This window comes from Paramisgurnus dabryanus, chromosome 1 (assembly GCF_030506205.2).
Source record: "Paramisgurnus dabryanus chromosome 1, PD_genome_1.1, whole genome shotgun sequence".
Taxonomy (NCBI): Eukaryota; Metazoa; Chordata; class Actinopteri; order Cypriniformes; family Cobitidae; genus Paramisgurnus; species Paramisgurnus dabryanus.
The window spans coordinates 25,479,454-25,500,525 of NC_133337.1; the positions used below are offsets into that span (position 1 = coordinate 25,479,454).

Consider the following 21,072-nt stretch of genomic DNA (forward strand, 5'->3'; position numbering starts at 1 on the left):
TTCTGAAAAACAAACACATTGAAAAAATCAGATGTTGATTTATTCTGTTTGTTCATAATTCTGATCATCACAATAAATGCATTCATTTAAATGTCTAAACTATTTTAATGTGTAGTAAATAAAGATGAGAATCTGATATTAAAGCTGTTAAATGTCACTGAAGCTAAAAGTTAACATCTCTTCAGTAACTCTTCATCAATTCTTTATAAAGTTTCATTAATAGCATGGATTAAAGTTCTCCGTCGCTATGACGGGTTTCCGTCAATTGGAAAATTATTAACTAATTAACTTTCCATAAAGACGACATGTATAGACCCTTTTACTGTTTGTACACAATGATGACGTGGTAGCATATGCACGCGCATTTAGGCAATGGAACTATGACAAGAATCAGCAGTGAAGCACCACAGACAGAGAAAGTTATTTAAAAAAGTTGACTTTATTAACTTTTTCAACACAGTTACCAGATCCGTGTACTATAGTGGAGTGGATTGAAGACATAGCAGATGATCAAAAATAAAGTGGCCAAATACATATATACAGTACAGCCCAAAAGTTTGGACATACTTGACTAAAATGTTAACTATGATTTAAAAAATCTTTTAATCTGAAGGTGTGTGGTTAAATGCATGAAATTATGTTTCTAGAAAAAACTATACCTGTGCCAAACAGATTAATTTCTGGTATTAGAAAACAAAAAAATTAATTTAATATTCAGTGCAATTAATCTTTTTTTAAAAATAATATTTTAAAGAAAAATCTGCCAATAAGAGCCCAGAAAAATGTGAAGTCCTTCAATATTCTTTAAAATACAGTCTAAAGTAAAACTTCAAGAAGCTTCTTGATAAAATGACACAAGTATGGTTTCGCAATTTCTTGGCAAAGGGTCACTGCACTTCAGATGTTAAAATATAAGATTGGCAAGCCTTTCAATTTGTGGGCTAAAAAAATCTAACAGCCAGGTAACTTCTGCTACACTGATATAACCAGTGGCTGATACAATTTAAGCACTGTAGTTTATAAACAAGTGCATTTAAGCAATTGAAACACAAACAATAGTGTTAAATATGCATTATGTTTCTGTGTTAGAGGAGCATGCAAGCCATGCATTCGCTTCTCATTGAGCTTGTATTTTTTCTGCTTTATTGGCCTTAAATAGACATATATGTCATAAATCCCATTTTCGCAAGTATCCTCATAAGCATGACATTTAGGTTTTAAGAGAAAGTAAACAGCAGAAAAAAAGAAAATGCATGTGTACCGTGGCGTTATTTTGGATCTGCTCCTGTTTGTCACTCATGCTAATCAAACAATTAATCTCTCACTGCTCTTGACTAAATCACTTTTATACCTTTACTAAGATATATACATTATTGTTTATTATCCTTATTTCATAACTGACTGTTTATCTTCAATGTGTTGGTTGTAAGTGCATATCATTGTGCATAAAATAGCACTTTAGCGCTGCCTCTATTTTAAATAATACTTTGTTGATAAAGCTACAGTCATTCAATTTACACCTGTCACTATGGTTACAGACACCTTACAGCTCTAATGGATACATACTGCATTAGAGCTGTGACTGAGCTGTTGTGTGAAGAGAACAGACCCTGCATTATTCGTTTATGTGTACTGAATAATATAATATACAAATTCCTGTAACACTCAAAAATGTTGTATTTGTTCACATTAGTAAATGCATTATATAACATGAACAAACAATAAAAAAATAGAGTATATAATCATTAATTAATTCTTGTTTTTGTCATTACAGTAGTTGATGTTAGTTCATGGTGGATTAACTAATGTTAACAGTTTCAACTTTGATTAAAAAAAATCAGTAAATGCTAAAATTAATAAGATTTACAATTAATAAATAATTATTAAAAAAGATGGAGGATAACGTTTTTAACCCTTAGTGCAGGAGTTACAAGTGTTTTGTTTTAGACAGATAATAAAGGTTATAGATCAAATAAACACGTTAAAGGACTGTGTTAAAAGTAAAGCTGTAAATTAACAAACTATCAAACTTATGTTGTAGGCATAAAAGTTATATATTAGGAGATAGCTTTTTGACAAACGGCTTAAAACAATAAACTGTATTCACACAAAACCATACTCGCACTGCTGCGAAAGCCCACTTTTTATTATGTATTACATAGTGACAGTTGGCAACCCTGTATTTGCCACAGGAGACTTCAATATGGCATTCATGGCGCAATAAAAAAAAAACTTAAAATTCTATTGGTCTCGCCTATTTATATAAAGTGTCAGTTAAAGGAATATGATTTGGTCTGAAAAAAAATTCAGTCAGAAGAATTTTTTTCACTTTAATTTATACATTAATAGTAATTAAACATTAATACACAATCCTTATACAACACTGTGATATCATAAATATTATTTTAATAGGAATGAGAAAGTAAATAAAGTTCTTACTTTTGAGTTTGTGTGTTTCTCCCCTGAATCTTCTGTTTATCTGTCTGTGTGTTTTTCAGTATGTCAATATATTATATCTCATCATCATTTTCATATTTCATTTCCTTGTTGATGTATTTTTCCTCATACCCTTACTTTTCCTTGTTTTTATTTTAATGATAAATAACTCAAAAAACAGAAATGAGGCACCAGTTCAGGTCTTCTTATTTGAATATTAACTTGATTGTCAGCCAAAGACAGCTTTATACAGTGTTCAATTTGAGGGGAGATAGGGTGGTCCCAGACCTCCAAGGGACCCCCTATAAAGCACAAAAATATAAATTACGGTGGTCCCTTGGTTTAAAATACTACATGAATTTAAAATTGTTGTGTTGCGCTGCCAAAAAGCGATACTGTCCATTATTTGTCCAAATTTCGGAATAAACTAATTCAAAAGTTTTCTGTCTGAAATAAAGGTAAACTCTGGAGAGCACCTCATACTGTTTTCTGGAGGAACTGACAGATGAGTTAATGTCTTTGAGTGTGGATTATTTTCACCTCATTGACACTAATAATCTTTAGTAATCTTTAGGGGTAGGGGCTTTAAATTATTTTTTGTAGTATTATTTCACACCAGGGGCAAGGCTACCCACAGATTGACAGCTGGTCCACTCAGTCATAAGACACACAAAATATTGTATTGGAAAAGCAGAAGAAATCACACATTAATAATACTAAATGATATTCTCTTTAATACTAATATCTCAAATATGCATAATTCAGAAATAAACAACTATTTATAGAAAGCGCACACACACAGATGCACATTTAAAAAAGGATGCAAACACAAAATTATCTTGAAATATATGGCGTTTTTAAAGTGCCGCAATTTTGAGTATGCAAGATCACGCACGTGTTGAACTGAGACTGTGGAGAAATATTTGTCCCACAAATATAAAAGTGCTTCCCTCAAACGAAAATACTTGTCTGAATGTGTTCAAACGTGCCCTTCCGCTTGCGCAAAGCCCCACTTGCTCTCCTGCTACGCTCTGTGCCCGCACTAAGATCCTTCAGCTCACTTGCTCAACACAACTAAGCATCAGTGGTGCCACCATTCCAGCCAATCAGAGATGAGATCGCTAAATTCCAATTGGCTGGCTTGACAACCAATCACAAGATTCCAAGTTCAGTGTCTTCACACTCCCTTACAGTAGGTGGCAGTATGCACCTTTAAAGTTGGGTCGCCATCCGCAATTAAACTTAAAGAAGAAGAACATTATAAACACGGTATGGCTGCGTCCGAAATGCATACTGTACAGTAGGTACTGAATGAGATGAAGTACTAACTTACTGACTGTTAAAACAGTAGGTACTGTATAGTATGAATCCTAGTTATGCGATTCGGACATAATACATCCGCCATGTTGATACATCACGTGACATACGTCATCATCACGTCATGTGATACCAGCGCGACAATGGCCGCAACGCTGCTTTCGCCTTTCTTCTTCGTTGCATACTTCCGCTCCTGGGGCATCATGGGATTGTGAAGTGTCCATTGTATGCGGTTTTGGATGCAGCATATGTGTTTAATTGCTTGGCTGCTATTTGTAGTCAAGTTAAAATGTCCAACTCGCAACAAGCACACGTAAGTGTTGTAGCAATTTTAAAGGAGGGGCTTATGATAATTCATAATTATTTATAAAATGGTAAATGGACTGCATTTATATAGCACTTTTATCAGACCTATGGCCATCCAAAGCTCTCTGCAATTAGCCTAAAACACTATTCAGACGGGATTAGTTTTCCAAACAACGTTTGAGTTTCAACGTGTCCTCAAGGACGTCTGTGATTTTACATACCGATTCGGACGAGATTAAAATGATGCAGGCTATTCCAGAGATGGGAGTGTCTGTTTCATGCATTTGGGCGTTGCAGAAGAGCATGTGTTCTGGATACGCGTGTTTGCAATGTTTACAATTTTGCTTTAAATGTAAAATTAATTTCAATTTTAACAAATCAAAATAAAATATACAAATCCTACTAAAGTAACGTTAGCCTACGTGTTTTATAAAACTGTCCACTTATAATAAACCCAAAGAAATGAAGAAATAATGATTAATAACAATTTATTATCTTTATTAATTAACATTACCATTCCAGAGTTGAACAACTTTGAACGGAGTTTCTTATAACGTTAATGATATTACAGTGGCCAGTCTTAACAGTGTTTGATATTCAGCTCATCTTGATTTAATTATTTTATTTTGCCGAATGCGTAAAACATCCATATCTGAATGAATGGGACACAGGAAATACAATATACGTGCATTAGTAAGACCTTACGGCAGATCACGTTGGCCAAAACACGAAAGGAACCGTGTTTTCAAAAGATATTGCGGGAAAACACAGACATTTGTATCCGAACAGGGTTAAATTTCTCAGAGGACCTTAAAAGTATAAATAAGGAATAAAAGAATTGATGATGCCCCGTCAAATATCACCCCACAATCTTTGGATTTTTTATTTGTGTGCTCCTCCTACCTTTTGTTGAGACCCAGAAAACATTCATAAATAGACAGTTTGCCAGTAGCATCAATAAAATGCAAAGAGACCAGCGGTGTATGTAGATAAAACCGTCTCATTCTAAGGTAATAACAACAATATAGTTCAATTGTCAGGTCTTTATACACTACAGATAAGATAGTTATGTAGATTATATTGCATTTCTGTCAAGAGATCCTCTTAAAATTGACATGTAATGGAAATGTTTCTAGATACAGCGGGTAAAATAAACACATCATTGTTTTTCTCTGTAAACATATTTCTAAAAGGTGCAATTGACATGAAATTTTCACCGGATGTTGGTCACAACCCAAACAATTCACTCATTTAAAATCAAACCATAGATGTTAATAATTTAAGTTATTGAGCAACTGTTGCTTCACTGCAAGAATGATGGTTTGAGCCCCGGCTAGGTCAGATGGACTTTCTGTGTGAAATCTCCATGTTCTCCCTGTGTCAGCATGGGTTTCTTCCAAAAAAATGCAAGTTAGGTGATTTGAAGATGGCAAATTCAATTGCAAACCTATTGTATGTACCCAATAAACATTAAACATCTGATGGAAGTGCAGATAATCTCTATATTGCGTCCGTCCGTCCAAAACCAATTCTGGACGTCTATACGATGTGCAAACTAGGTCCGCTATTTGGACGTCTAACCACTTAGATGTCAATATGCAGTTCAAGATCTGAACGCCTGACTACGTAACTTTTTTGATGTTTAGACAAGTGCAGAAAATTAACATTAAATGTTGTAATGGAGATGTTGGTCACATGACCACTTTTGACTACTCATGACTAGAATGTTAACTGCGTTCACCTGTTGCTGAATAAAGCAGAATAAAGAAACTCGTACAGGGGCCAGATTTCATTTTAATTTTGATACATTTGTATTTTTTAAATACATAAAATAATTTATTTTATTTTGATCACATTTTTGATTGCTTATCGATTGTTATAATTTGTGCTGGGGTCAATTATGAATGGTAAGAAAAATTGAACTGCTAGCAAAAAGGGGCTAAGGAGGTGCTGCTGAAAAAACCCTAGTGGCCCCTCCCCAAACAGATGCAGATCTAACTCCAAACTTTTAATAAAATGTAATGCCTGACAGTGAGGTCAGGTGAAATTGTGTGTGCAGCACATATTATTCACACAGGGGCACCATCGTTAAAGCTTCTCATTTCCTTTGAATAGGTGATGACATTTATATGCCGAACTGAATTGTGGATCCATCGACGATTTGTCACTGCCTTTGCTCGCAGCAGAAGTTGAACATTTCTCAAATGGACTTCATTTATTTAGCGCTTTCAACAGACCCATGGCCATCCAAAGCACTTTACAAGTTGCCTCACATTCACACACCGATAGTGGTGTCAGACATGCAAGGCAGTTGGGGTCAGGTGTCTTGCTTAAGAACACCTCGACACTTGATCAGGTGGAGCCGGGGATTGAACCACCAACCTTCCGGTTTGCTGCCCCAACTTTTCAATGAGTTGCCATATGCAAATAATCTAGTGCAGAGCCAGTCAATTACATTTATGCAAGACCGGAGAACAGAGGAGCATGTGTTGCAGCCACTATGATTGGCTGTTGGCCATGCTTTAAACACGCCCTCCATCAAGCATTAATGCTGGCGCCCTGTGTGAGTGCCCTGTAAAGGTTTCAGAACAGACCACCAAACCAAAACATTACTGCCAGACACTAAGCAACTATAAGGCTAGGGCAGAGTGAGGATGGTTTCCTCAGTTTCTTGTTCAGGAATAAAAGAACAAAGCCTCAATTATATACTTATTTCCATAGCAGGAAAAACAAATACTATGAAAATCTATAAGTACCATCAGCTGTGTGTTTACCATCATTTATCAAAACATATTTTGTGCTCAATGTTCTCTCAACCTATTTTGAATATTTTAGGAACTTTTTTGTGAAACATAATTTCTAAACTGTAGAAACACTATTGCCTTGTTATAAACCAGTTCCTTTCCTGTCATCTGCATAAAAAAGCTATTGTTGAGAATGAACAGAGGTTTAGCTGTTGATGTTTTGTCATTTAAAGTCATCATTATGATGATCAGTGTTTGCTTTAGTAAGCCTCTCGACCTTTATTGTGGAAAGTGTTAGCAGATTATATTATCCATCATTATTTTGCATTGTTACTTTAACACATGGCCGAAACTCAGCCTTCACTGTTTTTCATTACACAGACATCTATCATTGTGTCAGAGATTAAAGAATTGAAATGTAAGGGTGGATTCACTACAGTGGTTCAGGCTGTATGAACGCCGAAAAGACGCAAAACTGCATTTCTTGTCAATTATCACTCTTCTGCAACTTATACCAATGACAGTAATAAATGCACTTATGATAGCAAAACATGTGGGAGAGCATTGCTACAATATAAATATATTGCCCAGCGGGCATTTGATGTCAATTTAACATCAATTTGACATCAAACATCGACGTCAAAATTACGTCACAGAATAGGTCAAAAATGAAAGTCATTTTGACGTCAAAGTGTTGATGTCAATTTGATGTCAAGATTTTGACCTCTGCCGATGTCATTTTGATGTCAATTCTACATCTATTTGACATCAAGATGTTATGATGTTGATGTCATTTTAATGCTATTTTGATATCCCAGCCGGCATGATTCACCGTTGAAATTTGTCTTTTATGGATAAAAACACATTCTTTCAAACAGTTTCCAGTTAGTAGTGCAAAAATGGAATATTCCAAATATAGAATAAAATCATAAAATAAGAAAACAAAATCAGGTTTAAAAGTCATTTTATTTATAACTGCAAATATGAATTTTGTTGTTGGTTTAGTTAGGGTGACCATACGTGCCATTCTTCCCGGACGCATCCCGTCCAGGATTTTGGTGCGTCTTCCGGAAGTAGTATTTGTTGACCGCATACGCCATTCAGTTAAAAACATAAGACATACAATCGTAGTTTCATTCTTACCTTAAAATGTAACAGTTGCTTTTCTGTAATAATAATAATAATCCTCTATGACGTATGCGGTTGACAAATACGAGTTCCAAAAGACGCACCCGAAATCCTGGACAGGACGGGTCCGGGAAGAATTGCACGTATGGTCACCCTAGTTTAGTTGACAGTCTTCTTATGGCCACCACCACCCGTCCATTCTGGCTCATGCACTTAAAATATGATGACAGCATCTAAAGAGGAAAAACAAACCGCATGTTATTTCATTGTCAAAAATGCTATGTTTTTTAGCCCATGTATAAAAAAAGTTATTGCACATGAAGGCAAGATGTGTGTTCTTTAATGGTCTGACTACAAACATAGCATAGCTGATGAAGGAAGAAAGCTGTTGTGTTTACAAATGTGACAATGAGCTTCAATTAAGATCATCTACAGTGCATTCAGAAAGTATTAAGACCCTCTTCACTTTTCAATTTTGTTATGTTCTTTCATGATACTGCAATTGTTTACATTTTCCCTCATAAAATTGTTTTTTTGAAACGTTTGCAAATGTATGAAAAAAGAAAAACTGAAATATAATTTTTTACATTATACATATTCAGACCCTTTCCAACAATACCTGGAATTTAGCTCAGGTGTCTCCTATTGGTCTTGCTGTTTCTACACCTTAAAGGGTTCTGATGAACACAAAGATATTTTGAGGAATGTCTGTAACCAAACTGACCAGAAGCACCACTGACTTCCATAGCAGGATAAAAGAATACAATGGAAGTGAATGGTGCTTCTGACTGTTTGTTTAAAAACAAATCCAGGTGTTGCAAGGTTTGCTGCATCCTTCCCAAAAAGACCTGAGGCTGTAACTGCTGCTTCAAAAGGTGTGTTAACTAAATACAGAGTAAAGGGTCTGAATACTTGGGTGATATTGACTTTATATTCCCCCCTCCCCCCAAATTGAGATGCTAAACAAAACAAACATTGACTGTTTACCTTGCGTGTGGGTCAAACAGCCTCTTGTGCAGTCACTTACCAATGAAAGCTAAGATGGACTCCAGACCTTCTGAACTGTCTGTGAGAGACTTCAAACTCAAACCAGACCAGCAAGGCATCACGTTGGCAGACACCCCAACCTGATCAAAAAATTTTGATTAGGAGATATTCTTGTCCTTTTTTAATATAGATTTTACAAACTTACCACAGATAATCTGGCAAAGCAAAGACTTATGAAACAGCATCTTCCCAAATCTCCTCTTAAGGCTCATCTTGTCTGTCATGGCATTTAATAAAGTTCTGGAAAAAAAAGATTTTTCATTTGTACAAAACATACAAAAAACTGTGGCCCAAGCACAACTATAAAAAAAAATTAAGAATGTTTCCATTTTTTGTCATGGGACACTATTATTTCCTTACTTTTTGAGGGGCACAGATTTGGGCATCTGGAAAGACACATGACTTCACCAAGTTGCACGGTGATCTGCCTACAATATAAAACACATAAAAAAATAAAAAACAAGTCATAGCCCCTTTTAAAAAGAAAACATAAATTGTGAAATACAAAACACTGCATCTTAATTATTAGGATTACTAGAATTTGGTCGGAATACAATCCAAAACAAGTAAAAAATATATTGTAAGGTTCCATTACTACATGGTAGCTTGGTGGTGGATTACAATGGTTGGTGGTAACTTTAATTTTATAACTCATGGGCATAGCCATCATTTTAAAAGTGATGATTAGAGCCATAATACATAAAGATTAGGGCTGTGACAGTTCTCATAACCACTGTGCGGCCTGCGGTTGCGTGCACGTCACAAACTATGAAAAAATATAAAGTACAATCTCCCCCAGCGAGATATCTTCAAGTTTGTGTGAACGCAAACAGCCAGCAGATTCAGAGTTAGAGCACTATTTGCAACTGATATTAGTGATGACCCGGTGGCTTGGGAGCAGAACAGAGGCAAAATATTCTTTCTTGGTCACTCAAGGTTGCGAAAAAGTATCAATCTGCGCTACCCGTACACCATCAGAACTAGGGCTGTCACTTTTTATTCGATATTCGAATATGCATTCGAACATGACGTGAAATATCCGTATTCGAACTTTAAATAAACCATCCGGTTTTTAAAATGACATGTTTAGCGCATTTTTCACAGTAACACCTCGTAATGGGAAGGAGGCTGAGAGTGAGACCGACGACAACAACTGTGCGCAAGAGAGGGAATCAAATTGGATCAAAATGAACCTAATGTACATGTCAAGATAGAATTATAGTTTGTATATAAAATGACATATTGTTTATAGTGTTAAATAGTATAGCAGAATAAAAAGCTTGTGTTAATACGTTCGCATTATGAAATTAGCATGTATGAAGATAATTTCATCATTTTTACAACGCAATGTAAACTTTATATTAAACAACAACACGGATTTGTCTTGTAAACGGATTTGAAATGATCATGTGCTGACTGTTGCGCGTCACATAGACGACAAGTGAGATCTGCTTAACTCAGCGGTAAGTTTAATTTCATCTGAAATATTAAATGGTTTGTGCTCTCTATCATTAAAAACGGGCAAGGAAACAGCACGCGCAGGGTTAATGTACTTGTCAATGACGGCTCACAAACCCGCGGGATAGGCTATGTATGGGTGCTTGTTGTCAATGAGATTTCTTCTCACAAACACGCTCAAGCGCGTAATATGTGTGCTTGTCAATGACGGGCAATAAATCCGCGGAATTCCGCGGAGTTTTCTGCCGAAATCTGCGGGCGCGAATTCCGTTTGGGCTTGGCTATATGCCTTACTTATGCTGCTGTTTAAGTTGTCACTTTATTGTTTGTTACTGTTCTGAATAAGTTTGTTATTCATAAGTTGATAACCTGTTTCAAACATTAAGTAAAAAAAGTAATCCAGACAGCCCTGTTTATGACTGGTACTGTTAATAATTTTGTGATTGAATCTCCATTAGGGGTTTTTTATGCGCGCCGGTTAATCAGCGCGTTAATCAGCGGTTAATCAGCGCGTGACAAACTTGTCACGCACATCTCGTCAGTAAAGCTGGTTCCTTGTTTAGTAATTTATCACCATCAGCTGCTTTCAGATAGACCGCCATTTACTACACAGAGCCGTAGTTCACTGACAAAAGGGAAAATATCGCATTCATAATCGGCAATGATTTCTCCTTTTGTCAGTAAACTACGGGTCTGTGTAGTAAATGGCGCTCCATTTGAAAGCAGCTGATGGCATTTTATTACTTATCAAGGAACCAGCTTTACTGACGAGATGTGCGTGACAATCGTGTTTGATTTATCGTGCAGCCCTAGCTCTGGCTAAGCTAAGCTGCTGTTGAATCACAACACACTAAACAAACTACACAATCAGAACTCGTTACATATTTCTGAAGGAGGGACTTCATAGAACAATGAAGACATCAGCCCATTTTGAGGACAGTGAAAACAGCACTATACAGTAAATTGTGTGAAAAATACTGTTTTTTTTTTAACATGAAACATGAACACAATCAAAAACACAGGAAAAACATTACCTTTAACTTCACAATGCACACGAAAATGTGACTGCGCCACTTTCCACCTCTTCAAAGCTTTTGAGCGCTCCAGACTCTAGAGAACCTGGCTTTGCTAAGTAAAGCTTGAGGTTGTGATGAGCACCCACCGGCGGAAAAAGAAATTGCCGCCTATGATCACACACATTTGTTAAGAAACATCATATCTGATCTTTGTTTACATTTTTATATTTCAAAATATATGTATGCATTATATATATATATATAAAAGATATATACCTCCCCCCTCACACAAACACATTCTATAACCACCTCACCACAGTGGTGAATTGGTGCATTACCATCGCGGTGGTAAAATACTGTCACTGTCACAGCCCTAATAAAGATAAGAAGGAAAGAAAGCTGTTATGTACACAACCACAAAGATCCATTTTGTCTGTCAATATGAAGCCTCTTTAAAACTTGCATCAACATCCACTCTGAACTATGAATTAACTACTGGCTCTGTCTATTGAAAACGAAGGGTGTGAAACATGTACATAATATAGAGGGAATAGTGACATACAGAAGAAATTAATTGCTGTGCTGAACAGAGACCATTGCATCCTGAATAATTTTCTTATATTTTCCTAATGACAATGATAAACCAGTACTGAGAAACAAGTAGTAGGTGGTTTTAAAAAGCTTACCTGTGAAGTTTCTTATGTTTGTGTTATTACGTTTCTGATCTGACAACCCTTGCTGTCTGATTCTTCTTCAATCCTGACAACATATAAAAAAAGTACAATTAGTGCAATAGTAAAAGAGAATTCTATAAATGATGACCTTTATCAGAATGTAATGCATACACTTGCATAATGCATTTAAGTATATGAAATATCAGGTTAACATGCACAACATTACCTGATCCAGACAGACGTAATGGCTGTTAATGCATTTAAATCTCAGCATTGACAAGATCACCATCACTATTTTCAATTTGAAGGGCTCTGATAACAAAGACATTACAAAGGAGTTATAAAAATAAACTGAAAACAAGAGCGCATTTGTCTGGATAATTAATATTTTCAAGTTCCATTAAACTTGCTAATTATTCATCAAGAGAAGTAAGCAAAATAATACCATTACACTTCATTTCAATTCAAATAGCACATGCCAACAACTTACACTGTTTGACTTTTTCCTTACAAAGGAGTTAAGAGTTTTATTCCGCTTTAAATCATTGATACAGCGCGAGGGACCGCAGGTACAAGCATATGCGTGTGACGTAATGTGTGATTGCCTGATAAATGCAGTTATTGCAAATTCGCGAGCCATAAAACACCAACATCTCATCTAACGTCAAGTTTAAACACTTAATCAGTAACATGAAATTAAGCAAGCAGCATTAATTAACTGACCGCACTCATCCGTCTGCCGCGCTGCTCCTCTTTACAAATGACAGAGGTGTCTGTGGCGCCTGTAAGACCTCTCGGATACACACTGACTGAACTACGATATCAACGCGATTCTACCGAACAGTTGTCCAAAAGCCATTACATTTAGGTGCTTTTCTGAAGCAATAAACAACCAAGTGGTTAAGTTGATAAGACCAGATATCATATTAATTTATTAATATTCATATTACAATCATATTAATGTAACCGTAGTCCAATTTCGGCGGGAACATCCCGAATCAACCATCATAACGGATACGTTCACAAATAACAGAAAATCACAATTAATAGGCATCGTGCTTTTTGTCATAAAACATTTTATGTGTGAATAAAATAATGTTACGCGTTTTAAACATTGACTTATTGACTTGATATTTCCTTACCTCGATGCACTTTCTCGAAGATCACGCAGACAGCCGTTAAACTCTCCAGTCTCGTGTAATCTCGCGAGATTACCTGGCTACTTTTTTAGTCAGGATCAAACATTCCAAACTGACAATAAAAGTCTTGATGTATTTTATTATTAATGGTATTCTTAAAATTTATATTTAACATGTTATATTTAAGACACTGTGATGAAAATATATTAACAATAAAACAACAATAATAATAGTTTATTTGCATGTGTCTATTACATTTTTAACTCTCCCAATTACTTTTGGTAAATTTTTAAATAGTATTTTTATCAGTTTCATTACAGCTTTTTACTGAATGATTTACAAATTACAATGTCATAAAACATTTATTTTATTGACCCTTTGCAACTGTTTACCATTCACTGTTGTTTCAACGTTGTATCAACGTTGAACAAACAACTAAGCTTTTTCAACCAAATTTCAACGTTGAAGGTAGGTCATATGACTGCTGGGATCATTCAATATCAAGCTTCGATATCATATTAAATTGACCTTTTATAGTATATGCAATTATAGTGTCATTTTAAATGTGAACTACATGTAAACATGCTAGGATTTAAATAAATAAAAAACACACATGCAAAATACATAGGCCTACAACTTTCAAGATGTTAAAAATGAGTCTCATTGATTTACAATGAGTAATAAATATACTTTTTCAGACATTGTTTTGACGTAAATTTAACATCAATTTGACATCTTATTTCCTGACATCAAATCAACATCGATTTAATGTCAATGATATTGACCTGAGATATAGGGACCAGAAAAAACATGTCAGATTGATACCTTTGTTGGGCCTCTTTACAACCACAAGGAAATAATTACAAAATATAATGAAAATATGCATTATCATGCACGTTATACATGGTGGTCAAAATCTTGACTATTTGTTGATGTCAAATTGACGTCACGGTGCCCGCTGGGTGTATTGCAATGTGTAGTGTTAAAGTATTAACACTAAATCAAAACTAAACACCAGATTTGTAAATGAAAAGGTTTAATAACAGTACTGACCAGAGGCGATTCTAGGGTTAGAGCTTTAGGGGTGCTGAGCACCCAATGAGCTCCGCTGCCACCACCCACTCTTTTTTCCTACAGAAACCAATAATATGTTTATTGTAAAATAACTATCATTTTAACATTGGTTCAACTAACTCCAAAAAAGATTTTTTTGGAGACCTTTCAGGCATGAAAACGGGTCAGGGGTGAAAAAGATGAGAAGAAAATTACCCCTCTAGGGTCTGGGAGCATGCTCCCCCTTAGAACTTTTTTTAAAATTACATATTTTAAAGCATCAATCTGATGAGTTTTGAGATGCATTTTTTTGCCAACCTTTTAATGTCTAATTAGTGGCGAGCTAGCACTTTCTTGCCATTAATGCCATATTAAAGTATCAGGACAAAAGGTGGGCTACAGCAGCAGTGTGGGTATGGTTTTATGTGGATATACAGTGTGTCGTTTTAAGCCTTTGTCAAAATGATAAATCTCCTAATTTATAACTTTTATGGTAGGTTTATTAATAGTTTGTTAATTTGCAGCTTTTCTTTTAACTGTCCTTTAATTGAACCATTACCTTTACTATATGTCTAAAACAAAACACTTGTGACTCCTGCACTAAGGGTTAAAAACGTTATCCCCTTCATATTAATCTACAGGGGAGAGGGGGGTAAAGTGAGACATTTTTTACATTTGCTCCCCTCTAAGCGAGCTAAAATGATATATCAGTCAAATTTACACATTTCCCATTAATTCAGGATGTTTCCTAGCTATGGAAATTACCAGAATGTATTCAGGACGAAGAGCAGTGAAAATATGATTGTTTTAAAAAAAGTGGTCTTGTGTCTCACTTTACCCCAGCTTAGGGGTAAACTGAGACAGACCAGAAAAATCAAGGGGGTAAAGTGAACCAGCTCGGGGTAAACTGATCCACTTACTTTTTACACTCTGAAACTACCATAACAGCACATATTGTAACAGATAAAATCCTGACGGCTAGCTTGACAACCACACATTCCAGAACTAATGTTGGACTAGTAACAGAATCAAGGGGATTGGTCAATTAAGAACATTATTTTTCTAAACACTTGAAAGTACAGTAACTCTGAACCAAAATCAAATACAACATAACATAATTCAAAAGTTATATTTTTTGGCCAGTTTTTGCCTTTATTTAACAGTGAGTTTTGGAGAGGACAGGAAAGTACAGGGAGGAGAGAAGGGTATTGGATCGGCAAATGACCACGAGCCGGAAATCGAACTCCCAGAAAGTGTGAAAGCACCACATGTCGGAGCGCTGCCCACTGTAGACCATTGGCTCCGACAATTCAATTTTTTTTAATTAACATTCAAATGACATATAGAACCAGTTAGATTAAAACGCAGTCTGGGGGTCAGAACAAAGGACCCTTAGAGCCAGCTAGTGTCCGCGGGTCAGCGCAAAAGACAATCAGAACCATCTATCAATATTTCTATCCCTTGCAGCTGCTCTTACTGTGGGTTCACACCAGACGTGAGTTCAACGATTTGTGCAAGTAGATTACATTCAAAGTTAATGCAAAGACACGATCAGACGCATCCTCGCCTGGGGCGATGCGAATGACGCCATATGAGCGGAGCATTTGCCGCGAAAACACGCACTATTCACCTCAAACATGTCTTCGCCCAAGTTGAAAATATTTATCTCGAACGAAAAATTTGCATGACACAATGTTAAATCCCGTGAGTAATCTAGAGTGAACAATGCTACGTACACACCAAATGCGGGGCAGTGCGTTACTTGATCTAGATTACTCGCAGGATTTAACATTGTGTAATGGAATTTTTCGCTCAAGTTGAATATTTTCAAATTGGGCGAAGACATGTTTGCGGCGAATAGCGCGTGTTTTCGTGGAAAACGCGCCACCCATATCACGTCATTCGCATCGCCACATGCGAGGACGTGTCTGATTGCGTCTTTGCATTGACTTTGTATGTAATCTACTTGCGCAAATTGTTGAACTTGTGTCTGGTGTGAACCCACAGTACCATGATGCCTCGCGTTTGGTGTGTACATAGCATTAGAGAATTCTTTCCTTCCTTGACCTAAGCAGCTGCACTCTCCATCTCCTCAAGGGGTGTTTTTCCCCAGGCTGTCTTCCTGGTGTATTGACTAGGCATAATGGTTTTTCTGCAATGTTTATAACATTAAAAATAAAACATATGTAATGTAATATTACATTAAAATATGTTTTAGACTAAACTGAACTTGTGCCTCATGTCTCACTTTACCCCACATCATTTGTCTCACTTTACCCCACCACCACATTTTGGAAAAAAACTCTCTCTCTTGGAAATTCAGGCTAATCTTCAGCTAGCATCAACACAAGGTTTTATATGTTGGTAGTTCATAAACATGTGTGATATAAGTTTTTCTACCTGAATCAATTTGCTTTGGCACAACAGTTGATTAAGTTGACAGCAAGAAAATTTACTTTTACAAGCAAAAAATATATTTTTGTGAAAAAAACATGTCAACCACAGCAGCATGAGGTCCTGTCCTTCATGGCCAAGGGGAAATTTGAGGGGCTTAAAAACATAATGGTCATAGGACCACAAATGTGTTCAGTTGCCTAGATACAGGGGGTGTCTCACTTTACCCGATGTCTCACTTTACCCCACTCTCCCCCATGTGACAAACTAAAAAAATATTTATTGTCTAGTTTGATAGTCAGACAGTTAGTGATTTGACACATAACTTACCGGTACTGGTGGTATAGTGATATGTAGTTTGTTTTCACTCTGTTCCAAACGCCATGTTTTCATGACGACTGACCAGAAAAGACGCACGTGACGTCATGTTTACATGACTCCCGATTGTTAAAATAAGTCTCAAATTAACGATAAATCATACAATAAACTTTAACAACGGAGACACACGTGTGCAACTACCCACTGAGACGCACAAAATTGCATGCGTCTTGCGGAAGAACACAGTAACCGGCGCTACTTCTCTTCGTTTAAGTCTATGGACGAGTCACCCAGGTACTGTACTACTCCGCAGCGCGCGGGTACCCGCCGGACTAAAATAATCCGAAAATAAACACTTATTATACGTGTACCATGGTGATTCAGTATAAGACAAAAACACGGCTTGAAAGATTGATTCGTGATGTACTCGCTCATTATAAACATAACGTAAACATTTTGTAAGATTCATGCAAGCAAGTTGCATCACAACACTTTTAACTGATTCTCACTCTGCGTGTGTTTCGCGCTCGGGCTAAGCGATGCAGGTACAGAGAAGTAAAAGAAAAGGATGACACCATTTGCTAAGTGGGGAGGTTTTCATTTTCTACCTTAACATATACATTTTAAACCACAAACTACAGAGTATGTTTTGGACATTATTTAACCTTGTCAAAGACGAACGAACATTTTAGAATAAATAAATTTCTTGCTCCAAGTTTTAGGGGTGCTGAGCTCCTTTTTAGGGGTGCTGAAGCACCCCTAAAAAGGGGCTAGCCTCGCCCATGGTACTGACTTAAAGTTACAATTGAAATGGTTACACTATAAATGCATGAAATGGTATAATACATGTGCAATTACTTTCCAGTGTATGTGAAATATTATCTGATAGTATAGAGAAAAGAGGAAGAAGGAAAGTTTAGAAGAAATAGAGTCACAATTGAGTCACCATCTTGGTCTGATGGCCTGAACCCCAGAGCTCAGGTAAAAAAGAAAAGCATAAAGAATGAACAGAGCTCATAGACCAGCCCAAAGATGGATGAGCGCAAGAAAAAGAAGAAAGCAAAGACCCACCAACATAGTAATTTATCCCCCTTTCCTTGACCATGTGACGAAACCCAACATGATACATTCAAATTGATCAATTAGAAGACCACCTTTAACCCCCACTGTATTAGATAAACAGCTCTGCCAATAGTCTTTGATCACTGCAATAGGCACAGGAATGCAGATGGTACCGGACGGAAAGGGGGATACGACAGACTAATAATTTCCTACAATTTAAATCCTACAAACATTAATTTCATATAATTCAACAGTTATTTAAGAAACATCAGAAAATATATTGTGTCAGGAGATTAACATTGAAAAAACATTTATAATAACATTTTTAGTATACATGAAATGATTCTGAACTACTGTAAGACATAATGTTGTATTTAATCTGTAATATGTTTATAAATGGACCCTAATGCTTAAGAACAAGAACAAAACAAAATGAAAAACAGAAAGTTACCAAAAACAAAAAAGAAAGCGATAGACACAATGATTTCATTCATCTTAATATCTGCTACAGATGAAGTTGAGTTTGTGAGATTGAGGACGGCTGATCCAGAGATGATCTCCTCCAGACTGAACTGCTCCAGCTCTGTGTTCAGTGTTACAGTTCATCAGTTTTGTTCCGTTCCCTGGAGCCCAATTCTGATAGCACACGTCATCTCCTCGTATCCAGATCCAGAGGTTCATTTGGCAGTAATAGTGTAACCCCATCCACACGGCTTCAGTAGAGGACTGATGAATCACTTTAGTCACCATGAACTGAATCTCCTCTGAATCAACTGAAACCAGATCCACATGATTCTCTCTGCAGTATCTCAGAGCTTCAGACCAGCTCAGATTCATCTGGATCAATATCAGATTATCTGAACACACAACAAACACAAACTACACATCAGATCAAAACAAACATACACCACAAACACTGAACTGAGATCATTTTAATAATTAAGAAACCTCTGTCATCAAACACACATTGACTTCTATTACTCACCTTCATGACACACAAAGGTCAGATAGGAACTGCAACTCAAATCATGCATTTGTCCCTGCTCTTTCATTCTGACTGCTGTACAATCTTCAGAACTACCATTTTTATTAGGTTGATTAAGACCCCAGTATCTGAATGTGGAGTTGCTCTCATCTGACCACTCCCATGAGTCACTGAACAGACCAATCCAGACTTCAGATATGTTTGTGTCATTCATGATCTTCTGAATCTGTTGATTCTCAGTCTGATTCCTCACACTGGTCAGATCAGTATGATGCTGTCTGCAGAACCTCTGAGCGTCTCTCCATGATACTGAAGAACCATCAATGATGAATCTTTTACTGCTCTCTGTTGAAGAAAATAAAGATAGATTTACTACTGGTAGAAATGAAACCAACTGGTAATCATGTTTATCATCCTCGTTTAATGTTTGTTAATGAAGTTGAGAGAATAAACTGATCTGAGAGTTTTTAGACACACGTGCGTTTAGTTTGCTGAAGTTTCCGTGGATGTGAGAGGGAGAGTGGATGTGTTAAACATAAAGGGACACTTCACCCATTTGCATTAAGCTTGGAACCCCAGTCATGTTTTTGAATGGTCATGCATCATTTCCTCAGTTGCCGCTGAGACAGGAGAAATACAGATTTCAGTGTTGAACTTCCTTTATTCTATAATGTAAAACTCATCATTTTACATCAATGAAAGAAGGAAGTCTTATATCTTTGTTGAGGGGGTGAGACTACAAACACCCCTTATCTCGGGCAAATAGGCACCAAATTCTAAATGTATGTTACATTTCGAATACAAATATGACACACTTTCAATAAAGATTACTGTTTCTACGGGTGAAATGCTCCTTAAACGGCTGGTGATGGCACAGTGGATAAGATACGCACCTGTGGTGTGAGAGACCCGGGTTTGAATTCACTGTGACACACCATTGTGTCCCTGAGCAAGACACTTAACCCCTAGTTCCTCCAGAGGCGTGTGACCTCTGACATATATAGCAATTGTAAGTCACTTTGGATAACAGCTTCAGATAAATGTAAATATAAACTCACATGATATTTGTGTTTCTGTGATGTTTATTATTGTTGTCTTGTAAAGTTTACATCTGATGATGTTTTGTTAAGTGAAGGTTTGATGTTATTTTATGAAGCTTCACTCACCATTGTAGCAGATGAATCTCATGTTCGTATTACAGCTCTGATGATGCCATGATCCATCTCTCATATAAACACAATCAACTGGACCATTTGAGCCTCCATTAGACCAGTTTGTATATTTCACAGGATCACCCAGAGACCACTTCCATTCATGAACACTTGATCTCATCAGTCCAATCCAGACAAATACATCATTACTGCTCATCAGCAGACTGTGATTTATCCTCTTCATCAGTTGATTCATGTCGTTCATGTTGTTGACTGTGGCCAGATCTGTGTATTTTTCTCTGCAGTATCTCTGAGCTTCAGTCCAGTTCTTCTTCATGTTTATGTGGTGATAGCGGCGCTGAATGCATTCAGATAATGAACAGAGAGCTATGAAAGAAAGAGTTTGAGTCAAATCTCATGAGATTATAAAACAAACATAAAACCACAAACACAAACTCACCGATGAGAAGAATGCTGAAATATAAAGTTTGAGCCATTTCTGAAAAACAAACACATTGAAAACATCAGATGTTGATTTATTCTGTTTGTTCATAATTCTGATCATCACAATAAATTCATTCATTTAAATGTCTAAACTATTTTAATGTGTAGTAAATAAAGATGAAAATCTGATATTAAAGCTGTTAAATGAAGCTAAAAGTTAACATCTCTTCAGTAACTCTTCATCAATTCTTTATAAAGTTTCATTAATAGTCATTAAACATTAATACACAATCCTTATAAAACACTGTGATATCATAAATATTATTTTAATAGGAATGAAACAATAAATAAATAAAGTTCATACTTTTGAGTTTGTGTGTTTCTCTCCTGAATCTTCTGT

At 36.3% G+C, this 21,072-nt stretch overlaps 1 protein-coding gene and 1 long non-coding RNA gene across 3 annotated transcripts; both read right to left on the reverse strand.

Annotated features, from left to right (window-relative positions):
• Positions 1 to 11,555: 11,555 nt before the first annotated feature.
• On the reverse strand, positions 11,556 to 12,933 carry LOC135779291 (uncharacterized). 2 transcript variants are annotated; one of them, XR_010544743.2, is made up of 5 exons: positions 12,850 to 12,933; positions 12,353 to 12,438; positions 12,139 to 12,211; positions 11,729 to 11,825; positions 11,556 to 11,620 (listed from the first exon to the last, which is right to left on the reverse strand). It is a non-coding gene; the product is annotated as an uncharacterized lncRNA (long non-coding RNA). The 2 variants fall into 2 exon arrangements; XR_010544744.2 differs by having other exon boundaries at positions 12,617 to 12,917.
• Positions 12,934 to 18,587: 5,654 nt separating this feature from the next.
• On the reverse strand, positions 18,588 to 20,725 carry LOC135779255 (C-type mannose receptor 2-like). The gene is made up of 4 exons (XM_065289988.1): positions 20,689 to 20,725; positions 20,244 to 20,615; positions 19,078 to 19,422; positions 18,588 to 18,949 (listed from the first exon to the last, which is right to left on the reverse strand). The coding sequence occupies exons 1-4, from the start codon at positions 20,723 to 20,725 to the stop codon at positions 18,588 to 18,590; spliced, it is 1,116 nt and encodes a 371-aa protein (XP_065146060.1).
• Between the last annotated feature and the right edge of the window lie 347 nt (positions 20,726 to 21,072).

What these genes read in the sequence shown, in the direction of transcription:
- LOC135779255 (XM_065289988.1), bottom strand. Translation starts at nt 20,725, where the DNA reads ATGGCTCAAACTTTATATTTCAGCATTCTTCTCATCG. An exon ending in TTTCAGCATTCTTCTCATCG is followed by an intron (nt 20,616 to 20,688) that starts GTGAGTTTGTGT and finishes TTTCTTTCATAG; the next exon opens with CTCTCTGTTCATTATCTGAA. An exon ending in GACCTTTGTGTGTCATGAAG is followed by an intron (nt 18,950 to 19,077) that starts GTGAGTAATAGA and finishes TTGTGTGTTCAG; the next exon opens with ATAATCTGATATTGATCCAG.